The sequence below is a fragment of the Phyllobates terribilis genome, unplaced genomic scaffold (genome assembly GCF_046119375.1).
Source record: "Phyllobates terribilis strain yellow unplaced genomic scaffold, ASM4611937v1 Scaffold_5__5_contigs__length_657084704, whole genome shotgun sequence".
NCBI classification, from domain to species: Eukaryota; Metazoa; Chordata; class Amphibia; order Anura; family Dendrobatidae; genus Phyllobates; species Phyllobates terribilis.
In genome coordinates this window covers 199,306,611-199,326,096 of record NW_027362765.1, presented here as the reverse complement: position 1 = coordinate 199,326,096, position 19,486 = coordinate 199,306,611, and the positions used below count along the sequence as shown (strand labels likewise).

At 39.0% G+C, this 19,486-nt stretch overlaps 1 protein-coding gene across 2 annotated transcripts in view; it reads right to left on the bottom strand.

Annotated features, from left to right (window-relative positions):
- Window positions 1–869: 869 nt before the first annotated feature.
- LOC141272697 (protein MTSS 1-like) overlaps window positions 870–19,486 on the bottom strand; it is a 165,738-nt gene continuing 147,121 nt past the window's right edge. Inside the window, exons 10-14 of one of the 2 annotated variants that reach the window (XM_073683669.1) lie at window positions 15,692–15,803; window positions 13,361–13,489; window positions 12,358–12,508; window positions 9,228–9,254; window positions 870–7,495 (exon numbers count right to left, since the gene is read on the bottom strand). In XM_073683669.1, coding sequence (XP_073539770.1) covers window positions 6,774–7,495; window positions 9,228–9,254; window positions 12,358–12,508; window positions 13,361–13,489; window positions 15,692–15,803 — 1,141 coding nt within the window. In that variant the 3' untranslated portion in view covers window positions 870–6,773. The remainder of the gene's footprint in view (window positions 7,496–9,227; window positions 9,255–12,357; window positions 12,509–13,360; window positions 13,490–15,691; window positions 15,804–19,486) is intronic. The other variant, XM_073683670.1, reaches the window with a different exon arrangement.

Below are 19,486 nucleotides of genomic sequence, written 5' to 3'. Positions count from 1 at the left end.
GATGAACCATGTCATCCATAGTAAAATCATCTTCATGCATGACAATGCACCATCTCATGCTGCAAAGAATACCTCTGAATCATTGGCTGCTATGGGCATAAAAGAAGAGAAACTCAACCCTATTGAAGACCTTTGGATTAACTTCAAGGAAAAGATCTATGGCAGTGGAAGTTCACATCTAAACCAGAGCTAAGGGAGGCTGACCAATTGTAAAATTGAACAAAACCTGACCAACTCGAGGGCCGACCAATGTGTGAAAATAAACAGTGCTCGACCTACAAAAATGCACTGCTAATGTCTTAGGTAAAACTATTCCTGTCTAATTCAATTCCCCCCGCTGTAATTGTGTATTTTTCATGAATTCATGATCTTTTTTGCTCAGAATAGTCACTATTTTTTCAGACAATCTTTTTCCACTAAATAATTTGTTCATATAGCCCCTTTTTCAAAAAATGTTTTATGGTTTCAAATAGGTCTTGCATTGGTGGCCTAACACATTGCATTGTTCATGCTTGCATGGTGGAAGCAAAGCTAAACTTTGGGACCCTGAAAAACGCAGCAAAAAAAGTAGCAAAAAAACAGCAAAACCTGCCTTTTGTCTGCAGCTTTTTTACTGCCAAGAGATCAGGTTTTGGCTGCAGAAAAAAACGCAACGTGTGAACATAGCCTAAAGCTGCTGGCCTGAAATGTCAGCCAAGAAGATCTGTACTGTTTACAGATTGAGCTGGTGCAGACAAGAAAAAAGCTGCCATAAGAGGAAAACCTTCGAGTTGGGACAACCCCTTTGACTATGAAAAGTTAACAAATGAAACCTTTAAGTAAAATCAGAGTCTGGAGAGTGCTTCCAACAACACAAATAAAACACAAGGTTCTTAACATTCTTTAATTTAAAGCTAGAATATCAAGACATACAAAATGAGAAAACAATAATATACACAATTTACAGAAAAACGTTCAAAAAAAACAATTTGTATTTTTTTTTTTTTTAAATTGTGCCAAAATCGGAATCATTCATAAATCAAAAACTACTATATGCTGTTCGTTTAACCAAATGGGAAACATTAACTGGGTTTAAGATTCAGGGCTTGTACAGATTCCGGCACTGGCTACTTGTACAGGCAAGCACATTGATTTGGTGTTTCAGATGGAACTTAAAAGGGGTTGTCCAGTGAAAAAAAAAAGTTATCACCTATCTGCAGGATAGTTAATATCTTGATTGGTGGACCTGCACTGATCTGCAGATCCGGGAACTATTATCCCTGCTAAAAATTGGCCCAATAGGTTGGCCATTTAACTGTTGCTCCATTCATTCTCTATTGGGATGCTGTAAAAAGCCAAACGCTCGTCAATCACAAAGAGCATGAAGGGATCGCGCAGCTCACAGATTCACTTCATTCTAACTGGGATAAAAGTTCCCCGGTCTGCCATTCAGGTACGGACCATGCAGATTCCAGTGGTCAAACCCCCACAGACCAATAAATTACAACACATCCAATATATAGGAAATTATTTTTCACTGGACAATCCCTTTAAGGTCGATGCATGAGTGGGCATACCACTCTGAGGTGTTATATTACTGGGATCAACAATCACTCTAAAGTCCCTTATAGAACCAATATGGAATCACGTCAATGTGGCCTATGCAGACAGCCAAGGCAATATACACAAATCTGTATGTATAGAATAATGCTCTATATTCATGTTTGCTGTGTTATACTTTACTCAGAATTCAGAAAATGTTTGTCTTATGGAATTTTTTTTCCTGTTAAGTCCTCTAATCATAATTTATTTTTTGGAATCTGGAGAGAGTAATGTGTTACTGGCCAAACTTGAATTTGTGTTTTTTGGCATGTTAAAGATACTTGTGAAAAGATGAATTTGGTAAAGTCCATCATGTCACACCATTATGATCTACAGATGTGTCCACTGTACCTCTCCATAAATTTTGTACACTACAAATTCAAGACATTATTGCGGTTTGCTACAAAGATGCTCGACAGGCAGCAGTTCACATCAAAACCAATGGATGGCCACATATAGCGTAAACCTCTCCTGACAAACTATTGCAAAGTCATCTTGTGCCACTCATCTCAGAGTATGTTGAGCCAAAAGTAGAGGTAAGGAAGGGCACATATGTGTGATCAAAAGAATATTTTGAGTGAATTTATTCTCAAATTGTTTCTTTGGGTGTTTGTTAATAAAGTTGGTTGCAGCAAGAACAAGAAGTGCTCTCAGTTTGCTTTCTAGTTCCTGTATTATCTTTGTCCACCACGCACAATCAGTGCCACCAGAATGGGCTACAAGTACATAGAAATGTTAAGCCTCCAAACACAGACCAATGTTGGCCGACACTCTAATGTGTATGGGGGCGAAATCGATGTGGGCATGTTCGATTTCGGACTGCCGATCGACTTGTTCTCCCGGAGATAAGTTACTGGCAGAGATGTCTGTTACCGGCTTTCTCTTAAAGAACATAGGAGCGCTAGGGTCAAAGAAGCTCTTCTGTGTATGGGAGAAATGGCCAAGATGGCTGCCAGCGGCTTTGTCATAGAGAACACAGGAGCGCTAGGCCAAAACAGCTCTTCTGTGTATGAGAGAGATGGCTGTTGGCTGAACGATAGGCCAAAGCATCATTCTACCGACAGCCATCTAATGTGTACGGGGGCCTTCAGTCTATATTATTTACTTATAAAAACGGATTTAAAACTGGAAACTGGAATCACTTCCTGTTCTTATTTGAACAAACTTTATTTACAAAGACACACACTGTATTCGATTTTACTTCTAGTAATAGAATCGAAGCAGCAATTTAGGCTTACATAGCATATTCTTTGCAATTTACTTATAGGCCGATGTCATATTAGAAAGCCAAAGGCCCAAATTGTACTAATTCAAACATTTAAAACAGCACTCAAAATATAGATGAATAATTTTAAAGTGTAGACCCAGACCGGCTGAGCCTATTATAATTATTTAACAAACCCTACTTTACAAATATTACCATGTTGTTGATTTTTTTTTTCAGCATTTTCAAAACTTTCCAGAACACAATGAAAATCAATTTCTTACGTAATGCTTCATATATATCTTTTAAAAAGAAAAAAAAAAATCTAAAAACATTTGGAAATACCATTTTTTTTTTTGCTTAAAAGTACTCAAGTGATTTCTATTCTAGTCTATAAAGAAAATTTTTACATCTATGCTTAAAAGTTTTAGATCCCTCTCCCCCCACCTCCCTCAAAAAAAAAAAAAAAAGTTTAAAAGAAGATTTCCTGCTTATACACAGTGGAGGCGTCCATCGCATAGCCAAGCTGCTTACAAGTAACATCCCCGAGGCAGCTGACCTATATATCACATTATTGCTCGATATGAATGGCTTCCAAATCTCTCACAGACTATCTAATAGACGAAAACGTACATGTTCATCACTATGCTGAGACCTTCTATACTACCTTGGTGGAAGCTCCAACATGTCCAATTCAATGTTAATCCATTGAGAATACCCCCTTAGTATGTCTGGTAGACTCATCAGATACCGCCAACTGCAATATAATGCACAAGGCGGGCATGACATATCACTTGTAAAAACCAGGGAAGATTCTCATTTATGATCGTGCAACCCAAAAAATGGCCGCCTCCTCTGTGTGCATTAGAGATCTGCTTTAACTTACAGTAGACATGTTGATTTTTTTCTTTTTTCAATTTTAACTTTTTTTTTTGTTGTTAAATACAATCTTCTCAAGCTTAATGCAAAAATCAGACATATAATCAAGCAATCAAAATGCCTCTGAACCCGAAAATAAAACAAGTAGTACAGAAAGCCTTCCCCACGTGGTAATTCTTAAAGGGAAAAGCAGCAAATTATTTTACAATTAACATAAAAGACCACAAAATTTAAGACACAAAATATATATATATATTTTTTTAAAGCAAGATTTAAGACGATTTAACAAAGTACAAATATATAAATGTCAAGTGACAGGAAAATCAATACAAGCGTCTTTTTTTCTCTTTTCTTCCACGGTTGCATTAAATTGTGCAGGGTTGGTATATAGCTTTTGAAACAAAGCAGAATGAATGACAGGCAACTGCAGAGATTGGTTAGACTTTGTTCGATATGGTTGCTGTATTCCAAATGAAAATATTATTTGGGTTATGATGGAAGCATTAGAAGCAAAAAGGACATTAGAAAAACAAAATGCGTTGGCCAGGCTACAACATAATCCCAGGTTTCATCGTAAAGACCATATGGTTTCTTAGAGATAATGAGTTAGGTTGAAATTGTCAATCTATAGAAAGTAAAAGGCTCGAAAAGCAGAAATATAGGTCAGTAGGCCGGTGATATATATAGCATTTTTTTCTTCATTGCCTCTAAAGTAAACTTCGTACTGGGAGCGCAGAAAAGCTAAACTAATTGCACAATAGGCTTTTGAGGATCTAATAAATCTAATAATGTCTAGTATAGGACTGGGTCATTGTACAAACTAAAGCTTGCATCTGAGACTCATTGCCATAAATATGAAAGGAAAAGTCAGCAACATGACTCAAGTATTTGCGATGCCTGCATTTATGTGGCACAGGAGAAAGGTAACACATGGCAAAGGCATAACAATGGATCAAGGTCCGGTGTCTCCTAATCTGTCTATATAAAGTATATATATAAGTGTGTGTGTATATATATATATAAGTGTGTGTATATATATATATATATATATATATATATATATATATATATATATATATATATATATATATATATATATATATATACACACACACACATACATATATACAGTATATATATATGTACAAAAATATATATAAAGCATATATATGTACAAATATATATACATATATACGGAGTATATTAATTACAAGAGTGCCGATACATGAGGTTACATTCTCTAAATCTGTGCGGTTAAGAAGTATTTACCTGGCCATTATTCTTATGGCTCAAATAATACAGACATAGTGATTGCCAGGTATTATTTAAACTATGAATTTTGTAATTACCCATTATGACCAGCAGGGGGCAAACATTTTATTGCACATTATAGACTGGTAATTACATGCTTTTTCCACTACACTGATGCTGATAACCTATCCATAGGAGTGGACTTGTTCTGCAGTACTCAAGAGTTGGAACTAAACCACGTGACGGAGCTAGCAGATGATCGGTGGTGTGCCAAGTGTTGGTACCCCACAAATCCTAAAGATAGATTATCAATATCAGTGTAGTGGAAAACCCCTTTAAATGGGTTGTCTCGCAATCACAACTTAGTGTGATCACTAGAGATGCCCCCACTCATAACAACTGGTGGCAATGAAGAAAATAGCCGAGTGCTGCACTCAACTATGTCTGTCAGTCTCATACTAAGGGAATCGAGCTGCTGTGTGCATGCATGAACGCCATCCTATTCAAGCATGGGATTTGGGACTCCGCTCTCATAATTAGTGAGGTTCCCAGCAGTTAAGCCCCCAGCGATCAGAGATTTATCACCTCTCCTGTGGATTAGTGGTTAGTAGTGATTGTGGGGCAGTCCCTTTAATGCCATCTCGTCTAATAACTTAACACTTGTTGAATTCCCACTATATTCTAAAAAGTTCAGCAGTGACTTATCAGCACTACTAAAACAAAGTTTTCAGCCAAATAGATGAAAGCTCACATTACACACGCACATACTGCTACAAATAGCATAAACCACGTGGCACAGTTCATCTTCTATACAGTCCATATGTTCTGCAGCCCTATGGTCACTGGTACGGGTAGTTTTATTGTTTGTATCCCATACCCCTAAACAGATGCAGCAAGTTGTGTGCCAAAAGCTCGCCTGGATCTACCTGCGTACATAACCGCATTAATATGACACTTCAATGCCCCCTGCTACAAAGGTGTGTTCAAACTATGAGGCCATAGACATTGGATATGACTCAAAGGGCCACCGGTGAAACTGCTGTAGCGTAAAGATCACTAAAAGTAGTCTGCATCTTTATTAAATAATAAAGTAACTCTTAAATAAATAATTCTGCTTTAATTTGTTGCATATCTGTACAAAAAAAAATTTGGCTATGCACTGTACAACCTATATTTCTGATTAAGTAGCAGGTAGATATCCTAACTCAGGTATTAGCATCCAGCTTGTGGGGAAAAAACGTGGCAGTTATTTCCATAAAAGAAAATGTGACAATGCGCACAATGCATTGCGAATAAATGTGATACATACAGTCCTACATTTGGAGAGGAAAAAAAAATAGCATTACTGGTGTGCCCTAAAAACTATTACTAACCCGTCTGTAAAGCTCATTCCGGGCTGCAGGAGGTTGGAGATGTAAACTAGGATTATTAATGTTAAAAGAAAAAACCCGACAAGGATAAACTTTTTTTTTGCTACTATGGGTCCAGACAGCCTACAAGATTTGAGACAACACAGAAGAATGACCTATTGTCTATAAAGAGCGTACAAACTGCTTTACCTGGGTCAAGGCACTTTGCCATCACAACTCTGGCCTGAAAACTAGAAAGTGATCCAAAGCAAAATCTAAAATTTATAGCACTAAAATAAAAGGCACACTAAAACAAAAAATAAAATGATCCTAAAAGATACATGTGAGAACAGACAGAGAGAACAGAACCCTGCATAATGGGAAACTAACCGAGTCGATGAGGATAAACAATCATAACTTAAACGTTTCCATCCTATTAAGTCTTTATATAAGTAATAAAAATAATGTCTCTAACTGAAGCAAGGAAAGGGCAAATGAGGCAACCGGCTTCATTTGATCTGTGGGGCTGATCTATCATTGCTGATCGTTTTTCTAAGCCTTACTCCACGCCGTATCATTGAGAGCATATCGTTCTGGTGTACGACCTCCTCATTATTGCTGATGCTGGTGGGTTCTGCTTCCCTCGGGCTTGGAGCAGCCGTAGTCGGTGTTGGTGTGCTATCTCTTGGTCCCGCGCTGTTTGCAAATACTTTCTGTGGGCTCAGGGGCAGCGGATTGATCCCTTGAGAGTAAGAAAAGGATTGCTTTGGTATAAAGGCACAATATGTTGTTTGCATGGCATTGAGGCTTTGAGCTGATGAACACAACCCTGGCCTTATCTGGGCAAGATCTGATCTATGACCTGGTGTATAAGAGAAATCTTCGCTGTTCGTCCTCTCACCAAAGGGATTTATGGGAGCATCTGGTAAAGTTGGGGTCTTAACAGGCACAACGGGAGTTCGGATGGGTATTGGAACGCCGCTGATTGTGCCTCTTCTTATTGTTGGCTTGTTGGAAGGTTTCCTTTTTATGGTGGCGACATAAGGTGATCGGACAAGTGGGTCAGGCTCAGCTAAAAGACTGACGGTCGATGCAGGCCTCTTGGCTTGAAACATTCTCCTGTAATTCTGGCTTATGTCGCTGTTTCTGGGAATCGTAGAGGACTTGTCAAAATCCAATTGATCGCTTTCTTCTTGTTCTCCATGCAGCGAGATGTAATCATAATCTGCAACTAAAGATAAAAGTCGAAATTAAATAAAGAAAAACACAGAAAAATAAGCAATAATGGAAAAGAGAGAGCAACTTTACTCCTTAAAGGAAACCTGTCACATTAATATTGGTATCTGATCAACTGGTGGTCTATTCTAGAGTAGATGGAGCAGGATACATGTACCAAATCTTTTCCAATAAATCTATATATCACATACAACTTGTAATTTATTAATTTAAATACCTGCTCTTTCTAAGCTTAGGAGTACAAAGCTTGGTCTCATCAGTGACTGACAGCTATCACTAAATAGGACCCCCACTGGACTCCTAAGTATCAAAGGAGCAGGGATTTAAATGAATAAAATACATGTTTTATTGAATCTTATATCACTTGAACTCAAATTTCCTTAGCTGCAAGTACTCCCCATCTGCTTTGTAAATGCATAGACAATATGATCGGTTCCCTTTAAGCATCAAATATAATTACTTGATATCATTTGTAAAATTACAGCACCTCTTAAAGGGCCCCTTCTTCCTAAAATAAACTTTACATGCCCTCAGGAGCATTCCTAGTATGTGTAATAATACAGTAAGAAGGGCAGCTCTGAATCACAAATGTATCTGCAGACAAGGAGCTGCAATGATCCATTAATCATGGAGTTAGAATTGACATTGCCATTCCCTTCATGTTAGACAGTCTTCTATATATTTAAAAGTAGGAAGAGCCACATGGACTTGAGACCTGGGACTGCACATGGTCTCCATGTGGAATTTCATTCATTTTGATTGAGTCATTCTGTATTGAAATAAACATGCATGTAAACCTGAGTTAAGCTTGCATGTTTATATCTAAGTCTGGAAGGCTGTTCACTGTGAGCACTCTTAAGTATATGGACAATATACAAGTTATTTTGGCCCCTTAAAAGCAGTTGCCAAGTGAACCAATGACTATATAATATATGAGTTTCACTTTTTGTATTGAAGAACTGAAATAAATTAACTTTTTGATGATATTCTAATTTAGTGAGATGCACCTGTACATGCGCACTGATGCTCCGTTCTAACTGAGATAAAAGTTCCCCGTTCTGCTGATTATTGAGGGTCCAAGTGGTCACCCCCCCACTGATCAAATTATCAGATATCCCGTTTATAGGAAACAGAGGGGTGCCTGGGAAAATCAAGTTAGGTTGAACGGTCTTTGGATTTTTACCCTGGAACTACCAATAAATCAGCAAAGCTAAAAGCAGCAGGACCAGCGTATAACAAGTCTGTGGAAGCAAAATGTCTGATGAATGCGCTCTTGTATTTCATCCATAGCCCAAGCTTAAAACACATATGAAGACGACACATGGGATGGGTCATAATACTAGGTAAAATCTAGTATTCACAAAGGCACAACACGGGGAGAATACCAGAGATTGGATTCCCAGTGAAAGATTGGAGGCACAAAACTGCACGAGAAGAAAGGATTTAAAGGAACATATACTTCTACACTATGAGGACACCACAGTATAGGTGACGCAAATTAACTGTTTCAGTTTCACTATGCATCGAGGAATTAGCCTGCGGCTCAGAAAGTGTTAAACATCAAAGCATGTCACCCAGCAATGAAAACTACTATGTCCTTAGAACATAGGGCTGTGCTGAGAGATGTATGGGAGAGCTGAACACAACGTTGTAGCACATGACAGGCACAACACCACAATATAAAGGATTGGAGCAGCCCCGTCCAATCTAATGAAAAAGATTCTTACCAAATAGAGAGGGGTCCTTCTTTAAGGCTGTGGAAAGAATGCACATATGTTGGTTGAGACGCCAAGGAACTTGTGAAGTTCATGCTTAAAACATGCTATGTGCCACGCTCCTCCCATTCAATCATAGAGCTCGACGTTTTATCCTCAGCTAAACTCCACAACGGCAATCCTAATAGTACTCCAGATTGCTTGAGGCAACTATAAAAACTTTTTTTCTTTACCAAATTTAAAGTAATTCATCTATTTAGGATACATTATATATTGATATTCATCTCTAATTAGTTTAAAATGGTTTTCTAATAAGAACAAGAGTCAATACCTGTCCTCATTTTGTGCCATACACTTCTATGGACAGGGATTGTCTGCAGCGATCATCTAGGTAGACTGGCACATCATCGCAGCAGCACAGTGAATATAGGAGAGGATCATTGGGTTCTTTTGTTATTTTATGCAAGTTTTCCATTTTTACCTAATTTTTTTTCGAATCTCAGAAAACTTCCTTATTCTAGTCAGGGATATAGTGGCAAAGTGTAAAGCCATACACTGAAGTCAAGATGAGCGCCAGTTATTTCCTTCGATGTTTGACTTTCTAAAACTTTAACATATTAAAATGATAGAGAGCTGTGAAATATATGGATGTATACGGAGAAAAAGAAGTATTAGACTGGAGCGATGGCAGACCAGAAAGCACTTGCATATTTTATAAATGGAGGAAGTTTAGGTGCTGTCATGATGTCGATCAACATCCTGTGTCAGCCCCCAAGTAGCTCAACCTAAATTACTAAAGTGAATAGTTACTAAAACACATTTTTAATATAATGTATATTTTATAAATGGAGGAAGTTTTTGTGCGGTTATGATGTCCATCTGCATACTGTTACAGCCCCTGTGATCTCTCCATAAGGGGTACCTAGTTCCACGTACAGTCGTGCCTGAAAGTTTTGGCAACCTTGAAATTGTTCCAGAAAATGAAGTATTTCTCCCATAAAATTATTGCAATTACACATGTTTTGTTATACACATGTTTATTTACTTGGTGTGTACTGGAACGCAAGAAAAAAAAAAAGAGGAAAAAAAGGCAACTTTGACATAATTTCACAAAAAAAAACAAAAATGGGCCAGACAAAATTGTTGCCACCCTCAACTTAATATTTGGTTGCACACCCTTTGTAATAAATAACTGCAATCAATCGCTTCCTATAACCATCAACAAGATTCTTACACCTCTCAAATGGAATTTTGGATCACTCTTTTTCAAATTGCTCCAAGTCTCTCATATCTGAAGGGTGCCTTCTCCCAACAGAAATTTTAAGCTCTATCCACAGGTGTTCAATGGGATTTAGATCCGGACTCATTGCTGGCCACTTCAGAACTCTCCAGAGCTTTGTTTCCATCCATTTCTGGGTGCTTCTTGTACTATGTTTGGGGTCATTGTCCTGCTGGAAGACCCAGCTTTCTGACACTGAGCACTACATTTCAACCCAAACTCCTTTGGTAATCTTCAGATTTCATGATGCCTTACACAGTCAAGGCACCCAGTGCCAGAGGCAACGAAAGAGCCCAAAACATCTTTGAACCTCCACCATATTTGACTGTAGGTACTGTGTTCTTTTCTTTGTAGCCTCATTCCGTTTTTGGTAAACAGTAGAATGATACACTTTACCAAAAAGCTCCATCTTGGTCTTATCTGTCCACAAGACGCTTTCCCAGAAGGATTTTGGTTTACTCGCGTACATTTTTGCAAACTGCAGTCTAGCTTTTTTATGTCTCTGTCAGCAGTTGGGTCCTCCTGGGTCTCCTACCATAGCGTTTCATTTCATTCCAATGTCGACAGATAGTTTGCGCTGACACTGATGCACCCTGAGCCTGCTGGACAGCTTGAATTTCTTTGGATCTTGATTGGGGTTGCTTATCCACCATCCGGACTATCCTGCGTTGCAACCTTTCATCAATTTTTCTCTGCCATCCACATCCAGGAAGATTAGCTACAGTGTCATGGGTTGTAAACTTCTTATGTTGCGCACCGTGGACAAAACAACATCAAGATCTCTGGAGATGGACTTCTAACCTTGAGATTGTTCATATTGTTCAACAATTTTGATTCTCAAGTCCTCAGACAGTTGTCTTCTCCTCTTTGGCTGTGTTCACACATTGCGTTTTTTCAGCTTTTTTTTATGCAAATTTTCAGTTGTGTTTTACAGTAACAGCAAAGTCTATGAGATTCCTGAAATCTCATGCACACACCTTGGTTTTTGTTTGATCAGCATTTTGAGCTTTGCGTGTTTTTTTGCAGAACAGAGCATGTCACTTCTTTCAGCGTTTTTTTCAGCAATTTTCACGCATTGGAAGTAATGGGTGGAGAAAAAAAACACTTTGGCGTTTGTGCCAAAACCAAAATGAGATTATTTTTTCACTGAACTTTATGTACATGCATAAAAAGACAAGAGGACAGTGAAAAAAATGCAGCAAAAAAGCAAGAAAAATCCTGAACAAACCTCCTGGCAAGAGATCAGGTTTTGCTGCAGGAAAAAACGCTGAAAAAATGCAATGTGTGAACATAGCCTTTCTGTTCTCCATGCCTGGAGTGGGACACACGGACACATTTCAAACCTTTTTTATCTGGTTTCAGGTGTGATTTTCATATTGCCCACACTTGTTACTTGCCACAGGTGCATCACACACTTTAAACAAAGTTGTTTGCCCATAATTTTGGAAAGTTGCCAGCCCATTTTTGTGTTTTTGTGTCCAATGGGCCTTTTTTTTCTCTGTTTTGTGTGTTTTTTCAACACACACAAAGGAGATAAACATGTGTATAACAAAACATGTGTAACTGCAATAATTTTATGGGAAAAATACTTCATTTTCTGGAACAATTTCAAGTGTGCCAACACTTTCGGCCATGACTGTACAACATCAATCATATGGATCATAAGAATTGCCAGGGATTTTGACTCTTGCATCAAAATATGCATTAGAGACTTCATTCATTTACTCTGCCATTTTTAGGAGAAGCAATATGACTACGTGAACACAACATGACAATGGCTTACAGTTATTATTAAAGGGCATGGTTTGCACTAAAATACAGTCGGGTGCACAAGATATGCAACATGTAACATGAAAAACCCACCATGAGAGGGAATGGTGTCGTCTGAGCATGAAGGGGTAGTTGTCTGTGTGCTGTACCCACTGGAGCAGTGCAGAGAATCACGGCTAAGTTGTATTTCTGAGTTCAGGCCTTGACTTAGAGCCAAAGCTAAGTGATCGCGTGCAAGTTTTGGCTGCAATAGAAAAACAAAAAACATGAACACCAATAATCAAATATTTATTTTCTGTGCCATTTTCTCACCCAATCAGATTTCACTGATGTTCCTAAGGACAAGGTACATCATCCTTAGTCGGTCTGAAATTATGCACATGTGCCTTGTCTCCTAGTGCTGGCATATGTCCAATGAAGTAGGGTGTACTCGTATCCTCAGAAAGATAATCGATCAAGCCAGATTGGGTCAAATTAAGGCATGGTCATCTTTATGTCTAACCAAATGGCTCCACCTCCATGACTAAAAGGGTGATTAGTAAACGATGGGTGCAGTGATTAAAGTTCAAGGCTATCAAAACAGCTAGTGGTGGTTTGAAGGGAAAAAAGAAAAACCTTTCGATAGGTTCCCTTTAAAGGCGTTGAGTAATGAAGATGGCCCCCGTCTTTATGCCCTATTGGAGAATAGGTCCATCATACAAGGGGTACCCCACTCGTGACCAGCTTCTATGAGCCAAAATGGAGAGATGCCCTCGTATAATCTGCGTGTATCATAACAGATCTGTAATCTCCATAATTATAATCATCACTAGAGAAGTATACTTTTGGCTTTAGTATCTTAAGTACGTGTAAAATTACCCAATAAAACCAACTGCAGATAAATGCAGAGAACTATCATCATTATCAAGTGAAAGTGTGATCGATTATCTCAGTATACTTTTAAAATATATGTTCTACAGAGTGGACTCAATGTCATCCACCCTAGAATTGGACTTTGTTGTATTTTTTAAAAATCATGTTTTTCATTGCTTTGTAATCCATATATCACTTTGGATAATGGTAACTGGTGAAGTATTGTGAGGTATTCAAAACCTGCCTTAGCCATGACTTGTGGTGGTGGAGCCTTGAATCCATCGTTGGTCAGGTTTGATTTCAAAGTGCCATTCTCTCCACTGGGTCCACTTATAGGAGATATTTGTGGACTGCTGTTCATCAATTTGGGATCCTGTAAGCAGAACAGTAAACCATAGACTCCAAGGATCACAGGCTTGAAATTAACTTCTCATTTATCATTGCCTACATAAATTAACTCCTGTCCTGCATATAAAATGTGATCTACTGAACTTTACATGGCTTTTTTAGACAAAGGACAGCAACCACAAAACTTGGGGAGCAACTCAACAAGATAACCACCAGTTCTGGATACATGCAATGCTACACAAGTTTTAAAGAATCACTTGTATATTTCCACAAATTTTTCTAAAATTTAAATCAAACCTCTTGATTTTGGGATTTTTGATCGCCTATTTTAAAGTAGCACCCCAGCACTGTTTCACTGATACACTGCAATCTACACTGTTATTAAAGCATAATGCAGAGGCTCTTGTCTATGTCTTGTGTATACCTGTTTTAGCTGAATGTGCCATTTTAGTTGTCTGCCATGTTGATCTCTTCTTTTCCTCCAATATGGTTCCCCTAATGCAGTCTATATTTCCCATAATGCACAGGTTTTCCAGCATGGGCAGTGTGGCATCACTGCGCCTGCTCTCAGTAACTCAGTGTATTCTATTTTATGTAGCTTCAGTCTGTCTTCCCTGCCTCCTGCTTGTAATTGCAATTTCCCCCCTGAGCTCTCACAAGCAAGAGGCAGGGAAACAGGCCAAAGCTGCATTTCATTGGATACATAGTAGATTCTGCACAAAGTACATACAAATAGACAGTGTGAGACATGGGAGCTTAATACCTGAGGCTACTCGTTCATTATATAACTGCTTGCTTATATAGCAAAAAATTATATTTTCATCTGCATGAAAGGACATACAGGAAAACAAGGAGGGTGAAGCTGAGTGTCGAGGTCTCAAGAGCTGTCAAGAAGAATTTGACAGTGGATGATGTCATCCGGTTAACAGGAAGTCCCTGACCGACAACCTGTCTGCATAAGAGAGCATGTACTACTGAACTGGTAGTCAGAATTGATATCACCCGACGCCTGCCCATAAGAAAGGGATCACAATGTTTGGATGTAACAAGAACTGGGATAAAATAAATTAAACAGCTCAACTACTGCTGATAAATAAGAAATGTACATGCAAACAATTTGCTGGAGTGCTACTTTAAGAAGGCTATGCCATACATTTCAGGGATCTTCTTATTTTTCCACATCATAACCTTTCTGGTCTGGAGAAACTCAAAGCAAGTTATCAATTCAGAAACATTATTGATTGGATTTCCTTCACCATGTACCTACATCACCCTGCAATGATAAGGTTTCTTGCTGATGGAATAAACTGTATTTTTGATCTTTAGAATGATGGATATTTAACATCAGCAGCATTACAAACACTGAGAATCAGGAAAGTCTTTAGTTCAAGGAGCAAATGTCAAGAGGGACTTCAATGTGAAGGACTTCCTCTTCTGTTTGCTTCTACGCCTAGCAGAAAAAGCGTGGGTTGCCAGCTACTGATGCAGTGAGAGGAAGTTTCTTTCTGGTCAAGTACTATTGAGGATACTTCAAGCCATCAATAAAGAGATTCATCTTTTATCAAGTGCCCCAGGCCCAACATCAATGTATGTATGGGTTGGATGCATGCCACGTTACAAAGAGAACATAGTCACTTCTGCAGGCTGAAGGGCAAGTAGTCATGTCCTGTGAATGTGTGATGCCAAGTAACATCTGAGGTGTGCCTGATTGGTGTACATTCAATAAGACTGGGGTCAAATGTGATAAAACAAGTCAATTACAATATAAAAATTACCATGTGTGTAGTCTTAGAAGTTCCATCACCTGCAGACTACTTAAAACGTCATTATCCTTTGGACAGGTCACCAATTTATCATCAGTGGGAAGACTTTCTTATGGAACCACCCCACCGGTCAACAGACTAAGAGGGCAGAAGAACTCACTGGAGCATTATAGCTCCTTTCCGTTCAGAGGAAAGAACAAGGCGAGGGTACATCGCTGTGTTAGACAATTCAGTTAAGGGGTTAAAATGTTTCACTTGCCGCCACTGCTCCTTTGTTCTGCTGATCACTGGAGCCCATCAAACTGTGCCCCTAAGAATAGGTCATTACTGCAATATCCCGGAAAACCTCGGCATGATGCCCTGTTCACTCTAGCAATCAGTGAAGGAGGTCTCAGTTTCTGAGCCATCACTAATACCATCTCCTAACTTAAAAAAAAAACGTAGGACACCTGTGTTCTCATTACCTGGAACAGCGTCTCCAGCATTATGGTGGAAGATGGACGAATATGAAGGGTTTCCATTGAGCTCGAGATGGAGTCCATGGATGGGACATGCCTTATTGATCCATGTAGATAACTGCAAGAATTAAATTAAAGGTTTCAAATATTTGGAAGATACTGGTCACTTGCACTTTCCATTTGTTAGGCCATTTAAAATGAAAATTGGTTCAATAATGGGGTTGTCCAGGAATGAAATATTGATTGAATATCCTTGATATAAAACCAGTGGGGGTACGAGGCCTCCTACATCAGCTGAAAATTGCTCCAGCAGTGGCCAAATATAAGTGATGTATGAGGACGAACACAGCAGCCCGTGGATTGATCTATGGCTGTTGCCAAGTACTTCACTTTATCTCCCATTCACCTGATGTGCAATACTCAGAAGTGGCCACTAAACAATGTACAAGACTTCTGTATTCCTCTCCATACATTGCTTATATCTCAGTTTTCAGCTGCTTCGTGGGGGATCCAGGTGTCGGACCCCACCAATCTCATATCCTACTCGAAGGAAGGGCCATCAATATGTCAGTCCTGGCAAACCCCATTAAATGTCCAGAATTTAGCTTTTGTTATAAATTAAAAACCAAGGGAAAGAGAATGTAATTTTATACAGAGATTTCCTCAGTGAAATCCTATAAATGAGTAGAACCTGGTATATACCCAGTTTGGAAGCTTTGTAATATGTACCAGCAGTATAGATCAGGGTATGAGCAGTCACTAACATCAATTGCAAGATACCCCAGTATAAACCTTGGACAATGCAGCCAGACTAATACATTCCTAACAAGAAGCCTTTCATTCCAGCAAACCCTGGTGACTGATCCTCCTGGTCACAAGAGATTATTATTTCACCCAGTCAAACACCTTTCTATTGGAATGTAAAAGTAGACGGCACCTGGGAATGGAAGACATCCGATAGCCGGGCGGGCTACGCACCGTGCTGACCTATAGTAACCTTAATTGATTGTGGAATCCAAGCTCCCACTGAAAAAGAAGCTGGGGGTTTCTGGCTAGGGATTAAGATATTGATGGTCAGGTAAAATTACGAAATGTTCAAAAGAAGAGTCTAAACTGATGATTTGTAAAAGGCTTTGCTGATGTCATTCTATTCAGTGACAGTAGCTGCTGACAAGACACAAATAGCTGATCATGCCAGAAACGTTCCAGTTCAGCAGTTGCAGTTGGGCGATAAACAAGCACCTACCACTAGATGGCACCCTCACACTATTCCTGTCTGGAGCTTCTATAGCATAGATTTAGGAAACCTGTGGATCCCCAGCTTCAATGGAGATGCAAGTTCTGGTACCAGCAAACTAGGTAGATCATGGGCAGTCATTTTTGGAATACACAGTACAGCGATGTTTTTCTTATAACATCGCTATGATGAAAAATTAGCATTGGTCATCATACAGATTTAATTAGGAAATTGCAAACATTCTTTATATGCCCAGAGCAAAGGTAAGGCTGCAAAAAAGATTTCCGAATGAAAAAAAATTGTAGAAAAATGTTTAACATTTACAGTACTATGCAAAAGTTTTAGGCAGGTGTGGAAATAAATGCTGTAAAGTAAGAATGCTTTAAAAAAAAACATAAGTGTTCATAGTTTATTATAAATTAACAAAATGCAAAGTGAATGAACAAAAGAGGAATCTAAATGAAATCAATATTTGTGTTTCCAGCCTTTGCCTTCAAAACAGCACCAGCGAAATAATCTTTCTCAGTTTTTGAAGGAATTCGGCAGTAAGGTTGTTCCAAACATCTTGGAGAAGTAACCACAGATCTCCTTTTGTATGTAGGCTTGTGCAAAACCTTCAGTCTCTTCATAAATTCCCAGACAGACTCTAAGTAGAATTTTTCCATACCTGTCTAAGACTTTTGCACAGTACTGTAGATGATACACAGGATAGGTGATGACTTGCTAATCACTGTGGGGCCTACTGCTGATCTCAGTAATGGGGCACTGAAATGCCTCACATGCCCCTTCTCTATTTATTGCCTATGGCACTACTCGGCTCGGCTTTCTCAGGCACTCCCTGACACGAGGAATGGACTCGTGGGTTCTTGAGGTTGGGGCGGTCCATTTAAAATATGCATGGATTTTAAACTTTCAATAAACATTTGTAAGCAAATATGATTACATTTCTGACTAAACAGACTTGCCAAGACCGCACCAATTATCACTAGCAGCAATAATCTGAGACACATGAAGTTCCTGTCGGTGTACACTACAGAGACAGACACTTCGCATGCTGCGATATGCGGCTTTCAGGCAAGAATTGCTTCAAGGGGAGAATACCTCTTTTATATGGTAATATGGTACCTGATGGACAGAAAAATCTTCCATACGACACATTTATATATATATATTTGTATACACATACATACACACAAACACACAGAGGTTGTACAGAGCTGTAATAGTAGATGAGCTCCAATTAGTGCATGGAAGCAACAATTCTGTTATGCAAAAACTATTCATATGATTGTGACTCAGCGGATCATGTATGTATCTTCATCCTCACCCAGAAGATGCACTGAAATCATGCAATATTACTGGTGTCCCCCTTGTCACTATGCTTGGTACTTGAAAAGGGAAACACGTATTATTAAGCAAGCAATGCATGCTCTGAGCCAAAAGACACTAAGCCATAGAAAATGTGATTTGCTAAATTATGCGAAGAATTAGACATATACCCTCGGTGCACAGCTTTGAGAGCAGATCATTACACCTTACAGACTTTTTACTGTCTCCAGGAAACAACTTTGTGTAGTATGTAAAAACCATATCAAAACTGAAACAATTTTACATTAATTTAAACCAAACAAGGATAAAGGGGGTTATATGATTAGAAAAACACGCCTGCTTTCTTCCAAAAGCAGTGTCACCCCAGGAGTAATTTCCTTAAAGGGGTTTTCCTACAAACAAAAGTTGATTTTAAATCAATAGATCTTGGAATAATAATAATTTCCACAATTGGATGTTAAATTAAAATGTTCCTGTGCTGAGATAATCTTATAAATGTGCCCCTGCTGTGTACTGTGTAATGGCAGTGTCTGACCGTACAGGGACATGGTCTGATCATACCACATCTCCTGGGCAGGGGAGGAAGCGAAAGAGTATACAGACATTACAGCAGGGGATCACAGCTGATTCTTTTTGTGAGATAAAACATTTCCCTGCCTGTTTTTAAACAATATTTTACTTCAAAGAATAATTGGCGATCCCCTGCTATAAAGTCTGTATACTTTTTTTCAAACTCCCAACCCCTCCACTTCCCTCCCCTGCCCAGGAGATGTGGTATGATGAGACCATGTTCCTGTACGGTCAGACACAGCCATTACACAGGACACAGCAGGGGCACATTTATAAGATTATCTCAGCACAGGAACATTTTATTTAAACACATCCAATTGTGGAAGTTATTATTATTATATTCATAATGTAGCTGGATTGAAATACCAGACAGACAGAATAAAGCATTGTTTTTCTAATGCTTAAAGAAGTTCTCCACTACTTTACACTAATGCCATGCCGGCCAGGGTCCCACACCCGGCACCCCCGCCGATCAGCCGTTATAGATGCTGGCGGCCGCCGGCCAGAAGTGCTTACCTGAAGTGCTTGGCTGTCCATCTGTAGTGGCCGCTGCGGGGTACGGCACATCCGTCTCTCATTGAACTGAATAGGAGGCGGATGTGCAGTAACAAGCGCCAGCCACTACAACTTGACGGCCAAGCACCGATAACAGCTGATCGGCAGGG